Below are 18,760 nucleotides of genomic sequence, written 5' to 3'. Positions count from 1 at the left end.
TGCTCCATCCCCCCTCCCACATCTCAACCCAATGTGAGATGGGTTTTTCCAGACAAAACACAACCAGACTCAGAATGGGGGAAAGGGAATATATTACAATGACTGTACAAATAAATACTATAACACATTATACACACGATCACAACTATCTCTACCATGACATATAGTATTTACAATGGATCAGATCTCTTCTCCCCTCCAAATAAAAGTCCAGGAGGGAAAGAAGGACAGATCCCTTCCAGTCTCTCAGGGCAGCAGCTTCTTCTAAGGCAGCAGGTCTCCTCATCTCATGCATGCAGCAGTAACTGGATTGTTGTAGCTGGATCTCTGTTCAATACACACAGGGGGGTCTCCAAGCCCCTTGGAGACCGTCATCTCCAAAACGAGGGTCTTTCTCTTCCGTGGACTGCGTAGCAGGGACAAGCTCGCGTCACCACGTCATACCACGAAGCTCAGGGGTCTTCGTGGCAGTCCCTTTCCTCAGGGGATTCAAATTCCCCTTTGCAGAGCTCTGTGCTCTGTCTCAAGGCTGCTAGCTTAGCAGCAGCAGCGAGGGGGGCCAAGGTCAACCCCCCCGCATTCCTTCTCTGTCCCGGTCCAGCTTCCCAGGACGCCTTTGAGCTTCTCAGCTCCTCTCTGCAAGTGCTGTAGCACTCCAAGGCTCTTTCAAGCAAGAGTCCATCATCTTCCTCCTTCCAGGAGGTTTCAAGGAGTTTGGGGGTTTGGTACAGTTCCTACCCACAGAACTCTAAAGTTCTGCTGCGGGCTCTCTCTTCTGCTGCTTCCTCCGGTTCAGTTCTTATCTGTCCTGGCTCTTACCCAGAGTCTCTAGACACTGCCGCCGCTTCTGCTCTGTCTCTGTAGCCCCCAGCTGGGGCTGGGGGGGGCCAGAGGCCCCAAGGGGCTCCGGGTCCCTTTCCTCGTGGTCTCACAACATGGCAACTTCTTCTACCAACCAAACTACAACCCCTTCTCTTCCGGTGCTTGTGATATGTTTACATTTCTGTAGGAGCGTTCATTGGGCAGAACTTCAAAACTTCCAGGGGTTTCCACCCCTGGGGGTTACCACTTTTTCAGCCTCTGGGGGAAAACAAGGTTCAAACCACTACACTGTGGCAAGTAGGAATCCCCTGGTATTTTCTGTAATAAAGATGCAATGCCCTAATTTAATTCCATCTCGGCTAATTACATTGTCTAGTTGCGTTTGCCAGTGCCATCAACAGGATGTAGCATTGTGCATTTACCGCTTTGACTGTTGCTAACAAATTGTTTAGCTGTCACACTGTTAGCTAGTGCTAACACAGGATGATCATGGACATTCACATATCTGTAAAATAAGTAGAGCTGATTGAACAAGTTCATATCACTGCAAAATTAATTGCATCTCAGAGAAAAATTAGGTTTCTCCTTTATTTAGTATAGGTCTGAACCTACTTCCTCTGAATTCAGTAGCAAACTATGAGTAATTCCAGGGCAACTCTGGTTCCAGTCCTTCATTAGCAGATGGACTTTGGATATCAGTGAGTGAAATTTGAACTGTATATGGAAGATAGTATTGTCTTTCTGTGGGATCTAATAAGCAACTTTCTGTGACTTCTTCAGGTCCTAGCCTTGCCAATTATAAAACCTTATGTCATTGTTTTCTGAGGAGCAGCATCTTCATTTTTGAGGAAAGCTAGAAACATTCATGTGAAAGACAACCACAGCTATGCAAAAGTCAAATTCGATTACACCACTTCACATACATGGTTAGTTAATATGTTGCTAAATGGGATTTAACTTCGTCTCTGATGACTATTCAGTTGTGGTCAGCATGTTTTAACAAATCTACCTTGATTTTCCATAACTGTATTTAAAGCACAGTAACATCTGGCTGGGTAGACAAGGTTTCAGTTTGCATTTGAAGGCTTTGTGTTGGGTAGGGTGATTTTTATGACATAACTACTTCAACAAAAGCCCTACAGTAGACACAATTACACTGGAGAGGGGTGAAGTGGTTTTGATGTTATGGCTTATATTGCTTGCCAAACTGGAATGCATTTTACAGGCAAAAAGCACTCTAATTATGTGGGAGGAGTTTACTGTCAGAACTCTACATGACAAAATTTTCAAATGTAAATGGTAGCTAGGTGCTTATTTAATTCACTGTGTCTTCTAACCACTTAACAAAGTATAATTTGTTTTCCAAAACCTCCTCTTCCCCAGCCATGCACTGGGTGTGACTCTTACCCAGTTCAGAAGTTAGCAGTAGGATGCCAACCCATCTGAGAGGGAGGATCAGCCACAGGAGACTTTTTTCTTGTCTGTGGATGGGCTGATGGACTAGACTGCATCTGTGTGATGCTGTGGAAGGAAGCCTTACCAGCACAGTTGTTGAGAGCTTGGCTCATTCTTCCGATTCACAGTGCAGATTTGCCCAGGAAGGCTGGGCAGGAGATCAGGTTTAAAGGATTACAGCAACTGGACATTACTGTACCTGCCTTTTGGTTTTTTGACTGTTGTCATCACTATTTCAATAAGCTCTGCATTTACCTTTTCCACTCTCCCCTAAACAAAAGAATCCAACATCAAGTCAGATGTGGAAACACCTGTTTTGTACTTTTTCTCGCATTTGGGTTGAAAAGGGCAAAGGAAAAAAAAAAAGAGAGAGACGGAGAGAGAGAGAAAACTGTAAGATCACGTTCCAGAAATATTTTGGAAATCCACAGGCTTAATGAGAGAAAAGAACTAAATGCATGAATGTTGTCACTGGCAAGCCATCTGGAACATGGAAGCGAAAAATTCTTTCAAAATCTTGAAAGTAAATGATCATGCAAGGCACAGATAGTCCATTCTTGAGGCAAAAGGTGTTTAATTAGAGTGGGAAAAGTCTTTGTTCTAAGTAATTAAAGGTAAAATTCCAGAGTAGATGAGAGAAATCCAAACTCCTTAAACATTTGACAGTTTTGAAGAGAAATCTGAAAGGGTTCAGGCATAAACCTGCTAAAGTAGAGGTAGAGGAGGAGGCCAGACTGCCTGCTTAGGTAGCTCTGCTGAGACTGAGGCAGCTCTGCAAGGGCTGAGAAGTCAGTCCTTGCCCATGTAGGGTGATTCAAAGCACTCCAGTCAGGCTCATAGGCATTCCCAACAACCACAGAGTAGAATAAGCAGCCTCCAAAGTGTGATGAAAAATCCCCCATGCTGACCAGGGAGCTGCCTTGAACTAGTTGAGCAGTCCTTACTCTCAGAGCTATTAATGGATTTTATACTAGGTGGCATCTTCTTTACATAGGACACAAATAATCCTGGTATCAGGGACAACTAGTGCAGCCAAAGGAATGGTAAGTTCAAGAATCCTCATGAAACAGAGATGTTGAGGTATCAGTACTGACCTTGCAGGACCACCCCTGGACACGCTCAGAAATAGGACTGCAAGTGCATGGAGGACATCTCAAATCTGAGATTTACCAACCAAAGCCTTCATTTGGAGGTTGATAGGGCAATTATGGGCATCACAGTTTTGGAATTTGGCATTGTCAGAAGGAACTGTTTAGGAGTGAGACACCTCCACAATTTTGGCGGTCTAACTATCAAGACGTACAGAGTACAGGGACTGTTTTACATGACAAAAGGTTTTAGATGATAAGGCTCAATCTCCTGAGTGAAAAAACCAACCAACTAAACAAAATCATAGGAAAAATCCTCAGTGTGCTGAAAATGTTCTTTTTTCTTTTTCATTTGTTATGGGTACCACAAAGTAGGGTATTAATAGTATAATCTTTTGATTCCAATTGTTTCCAATAAAATCCATACTTCACAACAAGTTTTGCTGAATGAAAGTCATGACTAAGCTTCAATAAGTTGGATTCTACTACAATTTTTAATAGCATTTTCCAATTTAGCACTTTCTCCCTTCTCTGTAATGGTTATCATTATAAGATTATATGCAGATTTCCCAACAAGAGGATTTCTTACCACTCAGAGCTTTCCTATGGAGACACTCATCAATATTAGCAACCATTTTTTGAATTATACTTTTGACACAATTATACAGCTACCAAGTGTGCTGCATTTCTCCTCATTAACAAGCACACTGATGTTTACTAAAATTTGTTTCATTTGGTTTATGGATATGAGATGACACTGTCAAAAGCTCTGTCTTTTCTCAGTGCTGGCCAAGCCAAAGCTTTAAGATTTCGTTCCAACTTCTCACCAGCATGTGGGAACAGATTCATCATCATCTGCACAGAAGCCTAAACCATTTCCTAGCTCATTATTTTAAAAGGCTTTCCACAAGTGGAAGTGTGATTACCTAGGACTATGTAGTGAAAGCTAATCAACTAAAGCAGGTATCAAATGGTATGAAAAATACACAGATGGTTACCAGGAATCTTTCTTTCCTGGTGGAACAGAAGAGCTAATTTATTATGTTAGGAAACAGCAAGTCATATCACTGATGTCTGAAGAAAAAAGACAAATGTTGAGTCTTATCAAAGATATTGCGGCAATATTTCTGACCCTCAGGAAAGAGTTAAAACTACCTGGTAGTAGCTGAAAACAGCCAATTACAGTTTGCTCTGATCAGAAAGTGCTCTTTTGGAGATCTCTACAGGGGCAGAGGACTGCAATGCCTGTCACCCTTTTGACTTTGGACTGTACACAAAATGCAGCCTTGTCCTTTTACTTTTGCTCCTGTGAAAGTCATGGAAGTGTTAGTAAGAAAATGTTTTCTTTTCCAGTTGTGATAGAGCCTTGGTAGATCAGCTGAAATTGCCTGCATCTTATAAGCATCATCCCACTAGAGATGTGTTCTTGAATGTTAAATTTAGGCTAATTGGAGGCATATCCTTTAATTTAGCAAGCTGAGGTTACTAATACAGATCAAGAGCTAAAAATGAACTGTGGAACTGATGTATGCTAAATGCTTAAGTGATATCTTAACCTATAATTATACAAGTACTGTTAATAGTGAATAATTCAAATCTTCAGGGATTTCAATAGTCTAATGGGCTGTAGTTATTTTGAATTTACATTATGGTTGCTAGGTTTCATTAAAATGAGCAAAAGGCTGTATAGCATAGCAGAGGAAAATCGGTGTTTGAAGTTATCATCCAGAAATCAAAACACAAAATTTAAATTAGAAGGTGTCCAAGCAACACAATGACACCAAAACTGAGTGCTGATAATGCAAGTAGGAAGACAGTGAGTTTGCAGGGAATATTAAAGGGAGATGACACTACTAGCAGCAAACTCTGTAACAGCTATACCTTAAATTCTGCACTACTGTATGTAAGGAGTCCAAAATATATTACAATTAAGCCTTACAATTACGATTAAGCCTTCCTATGTTCTTCTGAGTTATTTAAATTTTGTTATCACTGATTTGCAGGTGGCAGGCTGAGGCACGAAAAAGCACATGGTTTATCTGGAGTCACGCGATGACTCAGTAGGATGCGAGAGCCACAGCTGGATGGCTGCAGCCTCCTCGCTGACGGGTACAGTTACACCACACTATGGCTTTAGAGGCTCAGACAGCCCCCTCCACCAGTGGCCACTGCCAGTTTCAGCCTCATACTGCACTCTTCAGCTGAACTGAGACACGTGTCTTTGGGAGATGTGCTGTATGTCATATCACTCAAAGCAACACGGGTTAAAGCTTGTGCTTTCTGGAGAGCCAGAGGGAGCCATTATTCATATGGATCACTGCAGACATCTGACTTGCAAGGCAGTCCCACAAACACATCAGCACGATGGCAAGGATGGCATTATCATGGAGCGGAGGGACAGCAGGAACTTGCAATGACCACCTTCAGCCAGTGCTGCCACCAAAGAAAGCGTTGTGTAGCCAGCCAGGGCCACATGTGTTTCTACAGACCTGCGACACACTTTTGGGGGGCCATGGTGTACATCCCCCAAACTGAAATGACAGCTAATGGCCTCCTCTGAGCCAAGCCCACCGAGGCTTTGAGAGTAAGTCTAGGTTTTGCTGACTCAAGACTTAAACCTGTGACTCATTGCTACTAGTCACAGTGATGTGGTTTCTCCCAGCTCCTGCTCTTCTGAGCCATACTGTATGCAAATGAACTATTTTTGGAACAAGAGGGATAAATTAGATTACTTGATAGATAATAAAAATACCACGTAAGTTAAAAGGAATGAGCAGCACTTGTTACAATTTGGTGGAAGTCAAGCTGTCTGACATGTTTTGATATCTAAATTTGACTTTAAATTTCTTTTTCATTCTTCTGGAGTGTAATGTAAATATATAGTGTCTCTGTTTCTTATGAGCAGAGTAACAACTAAAATAAATGTTCTTTTCCACCTAAAGATTAGCTATTTCCTTAACATTTAGTTAGTTGTTCTTGCTACTTGATCTAAATTCAAGTTCAAATTCCACATTTGTATATCATTTCAGTTTCTGAATCTAAATTTAAGTATCTGAATTTCTCTAAAAAGGCAGAAATGGTGTTTTGGTATTGATCTTTTGGGTTTTTTGGGCGGAGGTTTTTTGTTTGATATTTTGTTGAGTTTTTTTTACTTTAAACACATTGAAGCTCTGCAGTTTCCATGTTAGTGAATAAGCCATGAGATGAAAAGTTATAAGCAGTTCTTTCTTTTACAAGATAGGTCTTCACAGCAGCTCCTTTTTATTTTATTCTGGATCAAAGTAACGTCTTACATCTCAGTCTGAAATACATGTATCCATTTTGCAATGTGTTGCTAAATCTCTCTAATTTACATAAGAAGCAACAGCAAAACTCCACGTACGTTGTGTTAGTTAAATTATTATTATTATTATGTAATTACATAATGAAGAAATAGCAAATTCAAACTCTTAAAATGCTGATCATGAAGTATATTAAATTATAGCATTGCCTCAACTGCAGGGCAGGTGTGCTCAGTGGCACACCCTCCATCATGCAGAGAATGGGACAAACCAGAGCACAACACAGCTCTTCTCTGGGAAACTGAAGGAGATATTGCAGGCCTCTGCTGCGTCCTGCAACCAGGCTAGAGGTGCTTTAGGACTTATGTTTGTAGGTCTTAGAAGAAGAAATACCTAGTGATTCACAGCAAATAATACATTTCACTAAATGATCCAGAAAACTGATGTGCTTCTGTGGGAAGGTTCACTCTGAAATTGCAAGTAAATAGAGATCCTTCCTAAGCCTACTTTTATATGCTGCAGATGACAAGGAGTCAGCAGGGTCAGATTTGGCTTTGGAACATGTGCTGCAAACATCAGTGACTGCAAGGCCTGAAGCCCCTGTAGCCTTGCCCTCCAAGCAGAGTACCTCATCAACCTCCCAGTAGTCCAAGACACTTTACCTATCAGAATCACATACTTTAATAATTCATTGGTCGAAAACCACTTTCAGATTGATAGATGCCTTGTAACTACAGTCATGTTAAACAATAACAACACAAATCGATAAAAATCATCAAATAATTCAGTCACTTAACACCCATTGCAACTGCCATTAGCAAGAGGTTTGAGAGCTGTTCATAAATCTCTTTAGCATATTATAAATTCCCCAGAGAGCACTCAGATGCCCCAGCTATGGTGATAAATGGTGCACACACTCCAATCCTGCCCCTGTACTATTAACTGTAATAGTTTCACATTTAAAAATTGTGTCCTGGGAATATGGCTGGGGACACAGCACACTAGAGACGAGTTAGTAAGAAGAGACACGGATGGCCAGAGCACACAGGAGATCAGACCATGACTCACCACATAACCCTGAGGAACTTATTTACTTTCTCATTTTAAGTATAAGCCTCTGTGATAAATGTATATGAAAATGTAATCACTTCATGGGCTTTTATGTAGTCTGATTAATGATATTTTATAGAGCACTTGGAGATCCCTGGATGGAGGTTGGGGGGTTTTGTCAATTTGTCATTACTGCCTTCAGAGCTTTAATTTCTTGTGTCAGGTCCCTCAATTTAGAGAAGTTCTTTCTAATGCTCTGCATGCACTTTGTGAAACTGACTGCTGGTGTCAAATGCCAGCATATTCACAGGGCGTAAACCATCTGGTTTTGCTGAAACTAAATATTCCCATGTTTACTGAGGAAAATAGATGCGGACACTTTCAATTCTTGCAGCTGTTCCTTCCTGACAAACAGGAGGAGATTTTTTTCTCTCCAAAGCAGAGGAATACTAAGCTTGATTGACATTCTGCAAACTGCAGATCCTGCAGGGCCAAATTATTTACCTTGTTTTGCTTCAGAAGTCCTTCCCCCTTCCTCGCTTGGGAGTAACACCTCAGCAGGTGTTGTGTATTTCTGATAGTTTGTGGGCAGTAGGACAGGCTGTCAGGGGAACTGAGATTGTATCACATGCCAACAAATATAATCTGAAGAAAAAAAAACCAACTCTTCTCACACTTTTAAATAGTTCTGATATGGAGAGATGAAGTAACCTGTGATACAAATCCCTGATTATGTCTCACCTTGTCCTTATTTTGCATGTGGCTCCTGGAGGGCTCTCTCCTGCCTTCCAGGCAGTGCCTATCTCGCCCAGGCTCTCTAACCCAGCTGGGAGCTGTCAGGATAGGGCAGGGGAAGCTGCTCTTTTCAAAAAAATAAGATTTTCAAGTCACATTTACTGGATTGAAATACTTATTCTATTTTTTTTAACTGTTTCAGCACTGGTTCTTGACATCAACAATCTCTTTTCTTATTTTAATTCCAAATACAGGAACATCTAGACCTGCCCTGCCTTTTAAGTATGCAAAAAAGGCAATGATAGCATAACTACATTTACAGGAATCAAGAGTCAGTATTAATCTACAAAAAAATCTTGTTCTTCAGAAAATACTATTAACAAAGCTTTGATGAGTACAGCATGTGTATTTGTGTATCAACCAAAGATCTCATAATGTGTTTCAAATAATAGCTACATAAAGAGATACAGACCAGCACTACTGCTGAATGATTAGGGCATTCATGTGGCACAGATCCATAATCAAGTCCCTGGCGCAGTGGATATTTAATTGTTTATACAAAGTGTTTCAGCTCCAAACAGTGATATCAAGAGAGCTGGTATGGATACAGCAGTTCAGAAGAAGATACACTCTTCTCTGTCTATCTTAGGTACGTGCCTTCAAATCCAAACCACTGGCTAGTTTGGGACTCTTCTCCTTCTTTTATTTCTCAGGAATGTTGAGAAAGTCTTGGGTTTATCCCAGTGTAGAAGATAATTATTTATTTTTACATCTTAAAAGGATATAACCCAAACCAACTATTTACCCAGTTTTAGTGCAGTGGGATCTGTTGGGTGTTCTCCACCTATCTATGAATCTAAACTTCTGGGACAAAATAGGGATAATTTATCTGCAGTCTTTGTTAAATTTTGAGATTACCTTGATACAGTTTCCTGCCATTTCTGACTAAAGAAACAGGATCTGTAAGTATTTTTTGTAAACAAACTCTCCTAAGAAAATACACTGGTGATTTGGATCAGTAAATTTCTGCTTCAAGTAAGAAACTGGAGAACAACACTGAGGAGGCAGCAGTGGTTCAGCTCTTGCCTCCCAGGGAGAAACTGCTCCTAATTACATGCTGGAAAACTAACCACATGGCTCCTACTGGCCTCTCCCTCCCATCCACTCCAGAACTGCAGTCAGCCCAAGTTACAGTTTGCAAAGGTTATAAAGTACATTAGAAACAAGCTGTAGAGACAGGATAATGTTGTAAAATACTGCCATGTGCTATCTAGCAGATAACTGATGACAGACCTAGAAGGGCAATGTAGCTGAGGCCACGGTGTTTGAAAGTTACAATGGCATAGTAAATAACTTAAAAGTGCATGTAGTGCACTAAATTTAAAGTGCAGTGAATAACAGAAGTATTGTTTAAACCAACGTAAGGTTACTAGGAAAGAGTAGGTAACAGAGAGATGCTGAGTCAGTGCTCTGTAGCTGGGGAAGCAACTGTTTCTAATTTGCAGCAGCAAAGTGAGAACTCATGTCTAGAGAGCCACAGTTTAGGGAATGACATTAACTAACATATAATTGTTTTGCCATCTTCTTTGGAAATTTCTGTCCTGCAGAGCTGACAAACTCAGAAGAAGAACACTACAAATTAAAGGACACCTTGAGACAGCACGTGGACAAGGAGAGGAAAAGTGACATACAGGGTATTAACGGTAAATGAGGCCGAGACCACGTAGGGCAAGGTTAAAAGCAAAGCCATGTTGGTGGATATGAGAGGAAACTTCAAAATGACTGAAAGGCAATTTAGAAAGGTGAGCATTACTAATGGGATTTTGACAGAGGCATCAGTGATGCTCAGCTGCCCTTGCTACTTGAATTGCCAGTTAGGTATCTTTGGCCAGTATCTGTGTACCATATAATGCCAAAAATTACTAAACATCTTCCCTTGATCAAAGAAAATTCATTCATTCCACATTAACTGTTTCTTTCTGAATCACAGAAGACAATGAGCCTCATTCTCTGATCTTTTAATTCTGTTTGCTGTACTTGGATTATGCCAACATGAAAAACGGGACCTGTCAAGTTTTACCCACTGACGGAGAAACTCATGTACTTGTTTCCCTGTTCAAGCTATGAAGAAAGGGGGGGCAAACTTTACAGGGTTATGCAGCACAGTGAGGTGACCTTCCCACCGCTTGACAGCCCACGTACAGCTGGGGAGTAAAAGTCACCCAGCCATGTTCCCAATAAAATAAGACACTGACACAGAATCTACAAGGAAATTAGTGAGGTATTTTTTGCTGCTTGTTCTGTTTCACAGCATCTCTGCTAATTAAATTATGTTGTTGTTTTGATATGCTGCTGAATTGTTTCTGGAGCATGCTGACATGCCCAGTAAAAACAGTTCTTAGAGAATTATGTTTTGCTCAGTGTATCTGAAACTTTAGCATCTTCTGGAGTTTTGGAAGACATATTAATTGTATTGTTATGCCACAGTAAAAGATAATTTCATATCCCCATTTAATTGTCAATGCAGAATGTTCTGTGATAATATGATACAATTATGTCTGAACCTGATGTTGTGATAGCTTAAAATAACCCTCAGGGCAGTTCGGTTGTGTGAAACAAAATTGGGACAACTCCTAAATGCTCAAGAGGAACTGCAGATCTATTAGTTTTGGCAGCAGTAAAGTAGCTGGGATAAGAAAGAATCTTTTAAAAGACAAATAATTATTTTTCTTACTTAATAAAAAATGAAAGAAAAAGATTTAAGATATCTTTTTTTATTATTTAGATCACAGAATTTGAAAAATAAGAAAGAATAGCTGTATGTGCTTTCAGCAGATGAAATTATATTTCCATATATCCTGTCTACCTGTGTAAGTATTTCAAAAGGGTGTTCTTTTATTCGACTGTCTGGACACCTGGCATCATCTGATGTCTAATCATAGCCCCACCTTGTCCTAATTGCCTTTGTTTTGCTCATACTCCCTTTATTCTAATCAAGAGATAAAAAACTAGGTTTCGAAATTATGTAAGGTGACAGGATTTTGCTGGCTTGTATGAACTGATGGAAAAAATTCAAGTTCAAGCTCACAGAGATAAGTTTCTCCATTGACATCTATATTTAGGCATATAAAGAAGTGGTCTGTTTTTTTCTAGAACATCTGCACTTTGTTACTTTGTCAACGTACATGTATTTGTGTGCTGTCCCAGCTCACAGTAAGTTTTCACCACCTCCATTTTAAAGCACTTCTCTGTCTATCCAAGGCAAGCATCTGTTGACAGAAGTATGTAAACACGTCTTTAGAGAGCTCATCTTAAGAAAAAAAAAAAAAAGAGGTTCAGAAATCACCAAAAAAGTACTCTTAGCAGATCTAGCCGCGATGAAACACAGCAGTTACGAGTTTTTTCTGACAACTGCGCGAGAAAAGAGCACAACGCGTCACTCCGGTCATGACAGAATTTTTTTAATCAACTGCGAGATTTCACAGGTGTAGTCTTAGCACAGGAAGGGGTGACACCACGGGGGTGCCATGCAACCTCCTCGGACTGGTTTCCCTGCCTTTTGCCCATAACTGAGACTGCCAACGTCCCCGACCCCGGGGGTTCCCGGGACACCGGCGGGGACGGGGCACTGTGGGAAGGAGGGAGGGAGCGCCGGCTCCGCGCACGCGCCGCCCTCTCGGGCGGGCTCCGCGGCGCCTGCGCGGTGGCGGAGCGCGGAGCGGCGGCGGCGGGCGAGGCGGCACATGCGCCCTGGCGGCTCCTGGGGCGGGGAGGAGGCGCGGGGAGGAGCGGCGGCACTTCCCCTGTTTTAGCTGCGAGACAGCGGGCGCAGGAGAAGCCGGGCGGCCGCCGGGGACCGCCGGAGGGGGGTGGGGGGAGTGCCACTGTCGCTGCGGCCGCCGCTCCCTGCTGCTCCTCCTCCTCCGCGGAGCGCCCTCCACCCCGCCCTCTCCCCGCCCGGGACCGAGTCTGGTGGCCACAAAATGGCGGACGGGGAGCTGAACGTGGACAGCCTCATCACCCGGCTGCTGGAAGGTGAGCGGGCCGCCGGGCAGCCCCTCCCGCCCGCCGCAGAGGGCACGGCCGCCGCCCCCTGGGACAAGCCGGGGCTGCTGGCGGGGTGTGGGGGGAGCGAGGGCAGCGCCCTGCCCGCCCCGCCGGGCCCGGGGTGGCGGCCGGGAGCGGGCTCGGCGCGTCCCGCCGGTGCCCCGAGCCCCGGCCCGGCCCCGCAGCCCCACGGATGGAGGAGGTGCTGGTGTGCGCGGGGGGTGCAACCGCCTTGTCGGGGTGAAGGCACTGCCTTCCTATTTAAAAGAAAAAAAAAATATAAAAAAGCCTAATTTTCCGTCTTCACTTTTTTCACCTGGCTGCAGCTGCCTGGCTAAGGGGCGAGCTGGGGACCCACCTCTAGCTGAGCTGAGGGCGGCCTTTCCCCCCCTCGCTCTGGTCGCGTTGGTAGTCGCAGTGCTCCGTGTGTAAAATTACGTCTGCGAGCAGCGCTAGGTGTGGAGTTGTGTGTACGTGAGTGTCGGCGGGAGCAGGGGGATTTAGTGCGCTGACATTGCTCAGCCTGCCTACGGGGCAGTCTCCAGAAGTGGCTCTCATGGGTGGCTGATAAAGGCTGGAAGCTCCTTTTGGAGAAGCCGAGGAACTATTCCGAGCATTTTCTTTTTATTGAAGTTAACGTTCCGAATGTTAAGTCTTCTTCGGTCTCTTCTCGCATTAATCTTGTATTCCATATTCAACAAATACCTGGTATGCTGGAAATGAGAGTACTTGCATGGGTATGTTCTGTTCATTTATTTGGTTGCTGTACTCCTCAGATAGTTGGATCACATTGCAGAAGGCTTATAGAAAGGAATTCATGGAGTATGTAGAGTTTTAGAAGTGAAAAGAGTTTTGTAAGGCTGAAAGTTTTTTGCAACTCCAAAGCAGAATTTTTAGGTCTTTGAGGCTATTTTAATACCTGCTATCTGTTCTTTTTTCAATGTGAAAATTATGAACAGAAAAATCAGTATTTTAAAATACAAAAAGGCTTTGGGCAGTTGTATTTATGTTTGTGATTTAAGGCATGCAGTTTAGTATAGTATGAAGAAACAAGTGTTATCAGTAGATCACTATTTCAGATAAAACTCCTCTTTTCTGGATGTTGAAACACAGATTATTAAGTAGGATGTTAAGACAGACCACATAGTAACCTAGTAAACGTTTACTCTGTACGGCAAATTTTCTTTTTGGACATCAAAATGCAAATATAATTGTGGTGGTGGATTTTTTTGAGAAATGATTTAAATAATATATGTGAAGGATACTTGTTGCTCATCAGTGTAGCTATTTAAATATAGATTGCCTCGAGAGGAGGGGATTCTGCAGTGTTTTGGTATTCAACATAGATTGTTCTGTTCCCTCTTAAATATTACTCTGCTTATCCTTCTTTTTTTTCACAAAGTCTTTTAAAATACATGTTCCATGCCTTTTACATAAACCATAAATACTTGTGTTGGAACTTTATAGCTTTTTGAGTTATGATTGGGTACCTTGTTTTGGAGCAACCTAACCTGTGGTTTTTGTCTTCTGTAGTACTTTAATCTTTGGGGATATGATGTGCAACTTCTGAACCAAGCCTTGTGTATAATTTTTCATCTCTGTTTCTCAGTCTGTTTTTCCCTCTGAGCAGAGGTTAGGAAGATAAAGGGAAATGTGTTTTCTCTCTGCTTGTCATCTACTAACAGAAGTGCCTTGTACAACATCTTGTACCTGAAACGTAATAGAATCTTAAGGGGTTTATTTGAAAAAACACAAGATTAAAAGATTGCACTGTATATGCATTATCTTTCCTTCCATTTAACATCCTTTATTTATAGCACTGCTAGCTATAGTATTCTAAGCTGTGGTTCCAATAATAGTGTTTCACAATGAAGCTTTTTTTTTGTGTACAATTGGCAGCTCACATTCTGGAGCTCATGCTGTTGCTTAGCTGACCTGTTCTGGTAAAGTGAGTATGAATCCTCCCCACGCTGGTTGCGCAGAAAAAATTCTGTTGACTCTTATCTGCAGTTAAATTGTTTAAAGCAAGTTTTCTGGCTCCATTGCTCCCTCTTCAACTTTGATTTAAAGGATAAGGAAATGTGGCTTTTGAGCTTTCAGTGTAAGCACAGTGAAATAATAAAAAGACACTTTCATGAAATGTTGTCGTGCAGTATATATTTAGCCTTTTTGATTCCTTTAAGTGAAATGGATGGCTTTAAGTTGGAATAATAGTCTACAATTATCTCTCAGTAGGTGCTACACAAATTTTTCAAGGGTAGCAAATACGTATCAAAATCCACAGCAAAAGGAAGCTTCCCTGCTCTCGTTGGGTTGCTGGGTGGTGACATCTGTTTCCAGGCTGTGATATTAACTGTCAGGAGTTCTTGCTCTTACTTTAATTAGGCTACTCTACCTGGTTTTATTGTTATTGGGTTTGGGTTATATGACATGTTAACTTACCTTTTAACTGGGTTTACCTACTTAGATTGTCTCACTTTCCACGTGTTCCATTGTGGATTTTTTCTGGTTTTTCTGATATACCAATATGCCGTGGCCTATAGCCGGGCTCTTGGGAGGATTCATCAAAACGTCTTCCCAATCCTCAGCGAGTGTGCACACCTGCTTGTCTTGAATGTATACTTATTCTGAGTGCTGAAAGCCAGATTGATTAACTCTTGAGTTAAATTGGAGATAGTTTTCATAAAGACTCAACTGAACCATGGTGTAATGCGTGTTGATAGTCTTCCAGGACATTAGCTTTTAATTTCCGTGTTCTTCTGCATATACTAAGTTCTTATCCTCTACTCATTGGTCAAGGGGTGAATTTAGGAATAAGAGTTCATTTTCAATTAACTCTCTCTTGAAATGTGTCTAGTACTTTGTCACTAATTAGTGATACCTTATAAATAACTTCTGTTTGAAGGGAAAGTAAAACTAAAGTGTATGCTGTAGGCATAAAGTCTGAGCATAGCAAGGCTTTCTCTTACTTGTTTGACCTCTACCAGGTACCTTCTGTCATTCCTGTTTCTTTACTAGAAGAGTGAGGGAGATGCTGGTGCTCTTACACATGTACCTCACTGTCTTGGAGCTATTTTGAGTTTTATTGCGGGATTTCTCACAGGAGTGACTCTGCAAAGATTTGCAGGTCATATAAATACAAAATTCCATGGCTCTGCTAAAATCCTTTTGTACTGATATGTGACCATGAAAGTGAGTAATCTAAATCCTTCTTGCCCTGGCAGTCAGAATCTTGGGTCAGGCTTAGCTATGTTATGGGACACAAAGATGATAACCTTATTTTTGCTTCAGTGTGTGTGCTTTTTGCATGTTTTTATTTTTTTTAGTTCCTACCTTCCCAGCTATGCCATCTGGTGGATAGATTTTTCCCAGCCCATTCTAGCTGTGGACAACACAGGAGTATGCGCACACATGAGGTTGCCATGAGTACAGCAGATGTGGAATACAGAATCATGGAATGGTTTGGGTTGGAAGGAACCATTAAAGGTCACATGGTCCAACCCCTCTCCAGTGAGCAGGGTCGTCTTCAACTAGATCAGGTTGCTCAGAGCCCTCTTCACTTGACCTTGAATGTTTCCAGGGATGAGGCATCCACCACCTCTCTGGGGAACCTGTTCTGGTGTATCACTACTGTCATTTTAAAAAATTGCATCCTCATATCTAGTCTGAATCTACCTTTTTTTAGTTTAAAGCAGTTATTCCTTGTCCTATTGCAGCAGGCCTTACTAAAAAGTCTGTCCCCATCTGTCTTTATAAGCCCCTGTTAAGCACCGGAAGGCAGCAGTAGTGTCTCCCCGAAACCTTCTTTTTTCCAGTGTGAATAGAGTTTTTCTGCTTTCAACACAGTTTTATTTCCTAGTCCCTGCAGCTACTTCTTGTGTTTTGCCTCATCTTGGAACACCATGTATCCCTATGTAGGAAATGCCCTGATATTTGCAGCAATGCTGAGCTGAGTGGGTACGTCAGTCTTACATTTAAACCAGATTCTAAGCCAATTTAAGCTTTGGCGATGTGTGGAAAAAGTTCCCTCAACATCAGAGCAAGGAGACTGGAATAGGGTAACCTTACTAGTAGAAAGTGCTGTGAGAGGTGTTAAGTAAGACTGCCATATTACTGTCCAGGTGTTGGGCTTCCTGTTTCTGTGCAGTCTCTTAAAATTTCTGGATATAAGGTAGCCCAGCTGGACTGGATTTCTGCTCTTTTAAATGTAGAGGTGTCTTGGTGAATACTAAGAGGTTTACTGTATGGCAGAGAGCATGTACTTAGGGAAACACAGACATATAGTAACCTTAAATACAAGATGGCTTTTTGGGGTTTGGGTTCGTGTATATTGCTGTACAAAAAAATTTGCCTTCTCTAGGGAAGACTCCTTGCTTGCCTAAATTGGCTAACCTATTTAAAATTAACAATGTGAATTAATTTGATGGAGCTTAATGTGGATCTTCTCTAAAACAAAATTGTATTTGGTGAGGCTGAGGGCTACTGGTTCTGATGGTGCCAATCCACCAAGAAAGCTGGGAAGTAGTTATCCAAGAAGATAAGTGTCAGGCTACCAGTAGTTGTGGAGAATGGTTACTGCTTCCATGTTCAGCTCAAAGTGTGATTTTTTTTTTTCTGATTGCTGCCTTAAAACTGGTTGCGTATTTTTCTTGCTGTGTTGTGTGATGTCTTCTAAGAAAGCTACAAACTTCATTTTCTTCTGATTTCAAAGGTCCTACAGGTTGAGTTAAAGATAGAAATTTCAATATTACTTGATTTTTGAAATGAAAGTTGGATTTTAAATGCTTATGAAATAATTTAAATTTTCTTTATTGGTTTTAAATGGTATAGAGCTACTGGTCTAATGTATTATGGTCAATAACATATTTCTTGTTTGGTTAGTGTCTTAACTAATTGACATATCCAGCCAGCCGGGTGTTATTAGGATATGGTAGTAGTGCCTGCAGTTCCAGGCTCTGTAACTGAGGCTGAAAAAGAGAGGCTGTTGTAGAGAAGAAAAGTAGACCTTAATGATCTGTTGCAAAACAGTACAAACAAACCATGGAGGTGAATCTTGAATAAACAAGAGTTGTTACCTGTTTTGGTGTGAAATCACTGGATAATCTGCTATTAGAAAAATAAACAAGGAGAACTCTAAGATGAGTTTTTTGCCGAAGACCAAATGATTTTTTTTTTTTCCTTTAAATAGTCTTTAAAAAGAGAAAAAAATAGGCAGTTTTAATACGTTTCTAGGAGGGTAGGTGTTGTATTAACGAGGGAGAAGGGATAGAAGAAGTTTGTTTCTGGGCTTGTATGGCAGGGCAGATATCATCCAGTTCATCTTTATAAGTGTGTGACAAATGAAATGGTTGAAAAAATTGCGCTGAAGGCCAAGAGCTCGGCATCAGGTAGCGTGTGCTGGTGTTCCTTTGTTCTGGGTGTCTTATTTGGCCACTTGAAGGTTACATGATTCAGTAACTGTTTCATTTAGATACTCTGTGGCACAGGCTTTGCTTGAGTCATTCAATGTCTTGCTCATAATACAGCTAAATCATGGTATAAAAGGAGAAAAATGCTGTTCTTATTTAATGTAGAGAAGAGGATTTTTAATACTTTATAGTTGCTGTTAAATACTCGTTAGTTACCACTAAATGTAGGTATGTAACTTTTTGAGAAGTAAAACCCCTCCACGGTCTGTGGTCTAGCACTGTGAAGGCAAGCATACTATATTTGGCTATTGCTCAGTAAGGTCAGATGCTGTACTTGGTGAAGGGGAGTGTGCAGGGGAATCCACTCTTAACCGCAGCCTGAGGCACGTCTAATGCGACCTGTATCTACTTCCTAACTTGAACATTGAAATTAAGCTGTTTACTGCCTTCTCTTCCTGTTGTGATTTGTCTTAGTGCATCAGCTAGGTTGTCTTGGTGTCACAGTACCGTCCTTTCTGTGTCCTGCTGGGTTTTTTTAATACCAAGCTCGATACAAAACTTTTGTGTGTATATCCCACATTAGTTAAGTACCTGAGACACTGATGTGCAGAAGTCATGTTAAACCCAGCTTTTTGTATTATAACTTCAGTAACTTCTCTCCTTGGTACCTCTTAGAAGTTACTTCATAACTTTGTAATTTGCTTTTACCTTCCTTGAGTTTTAGGAATTTTGTTAGCACTGCTGTAGAGGAAAAGAAAGTCAGCTTTTGAGAAATAAGCTGAAATTCTTTATTTCGTGGAATTTTTAGGTTAATCTTCCAAGTAGACTAGAACAGGAATTGTTACTGGTCTGTATATACAGCATGATGAGAAGC

The 18,760-nt window shown here is 41.4% G+C and overlaps 1 protein-coding gene across 1 annotated transcript in view; it reads left to right on the top strand.

Annotated features, from left to right (window-relative positions):
• The first annotated feature begins 12,162 nt into the window (after positions 1 to 12,162).
• PPP1CB (protein phosphatase 1 catalytic subunit beta) overlaps positions 12,163 to 18,760 on the top strand; it is a 29,917-nt gene continuing 23,319 nt past the window's right edge. Inside the window, exon 1 of the mRNA XM_027641459.1 lies at positions 12,163 to 12,466. Coding sequence (XP_027497260.1) covers positions 12,415 to 12,466 — 52 coding nt within the window. The 5' untranslated portion in view covers positions 12,163 to 12,414. The remainder of the gene's footprint in view (positions 12,467 to 18,760) is intronic.

This window comes from Corapipo altera, unplaced genomic scaffold, assembly GCF_003945725.1.
Source record: "Corapipo altera isolate COAL_440 unplaced genomic scaffold, ASM394572v1 48b, whole genome shotgun sequence".
Classification (NCBI taxonomy): Eukaryota; Metazoa; Chordata; class Aves; order Passeriformes; family Pipridae; genus Corapipo; species Corapipo altera.
The sequence above is the reverse complement of the archived record's forward strand: the minus strand, read 5'-3'. Positions and strand labels throughout refer to the sequence as shown.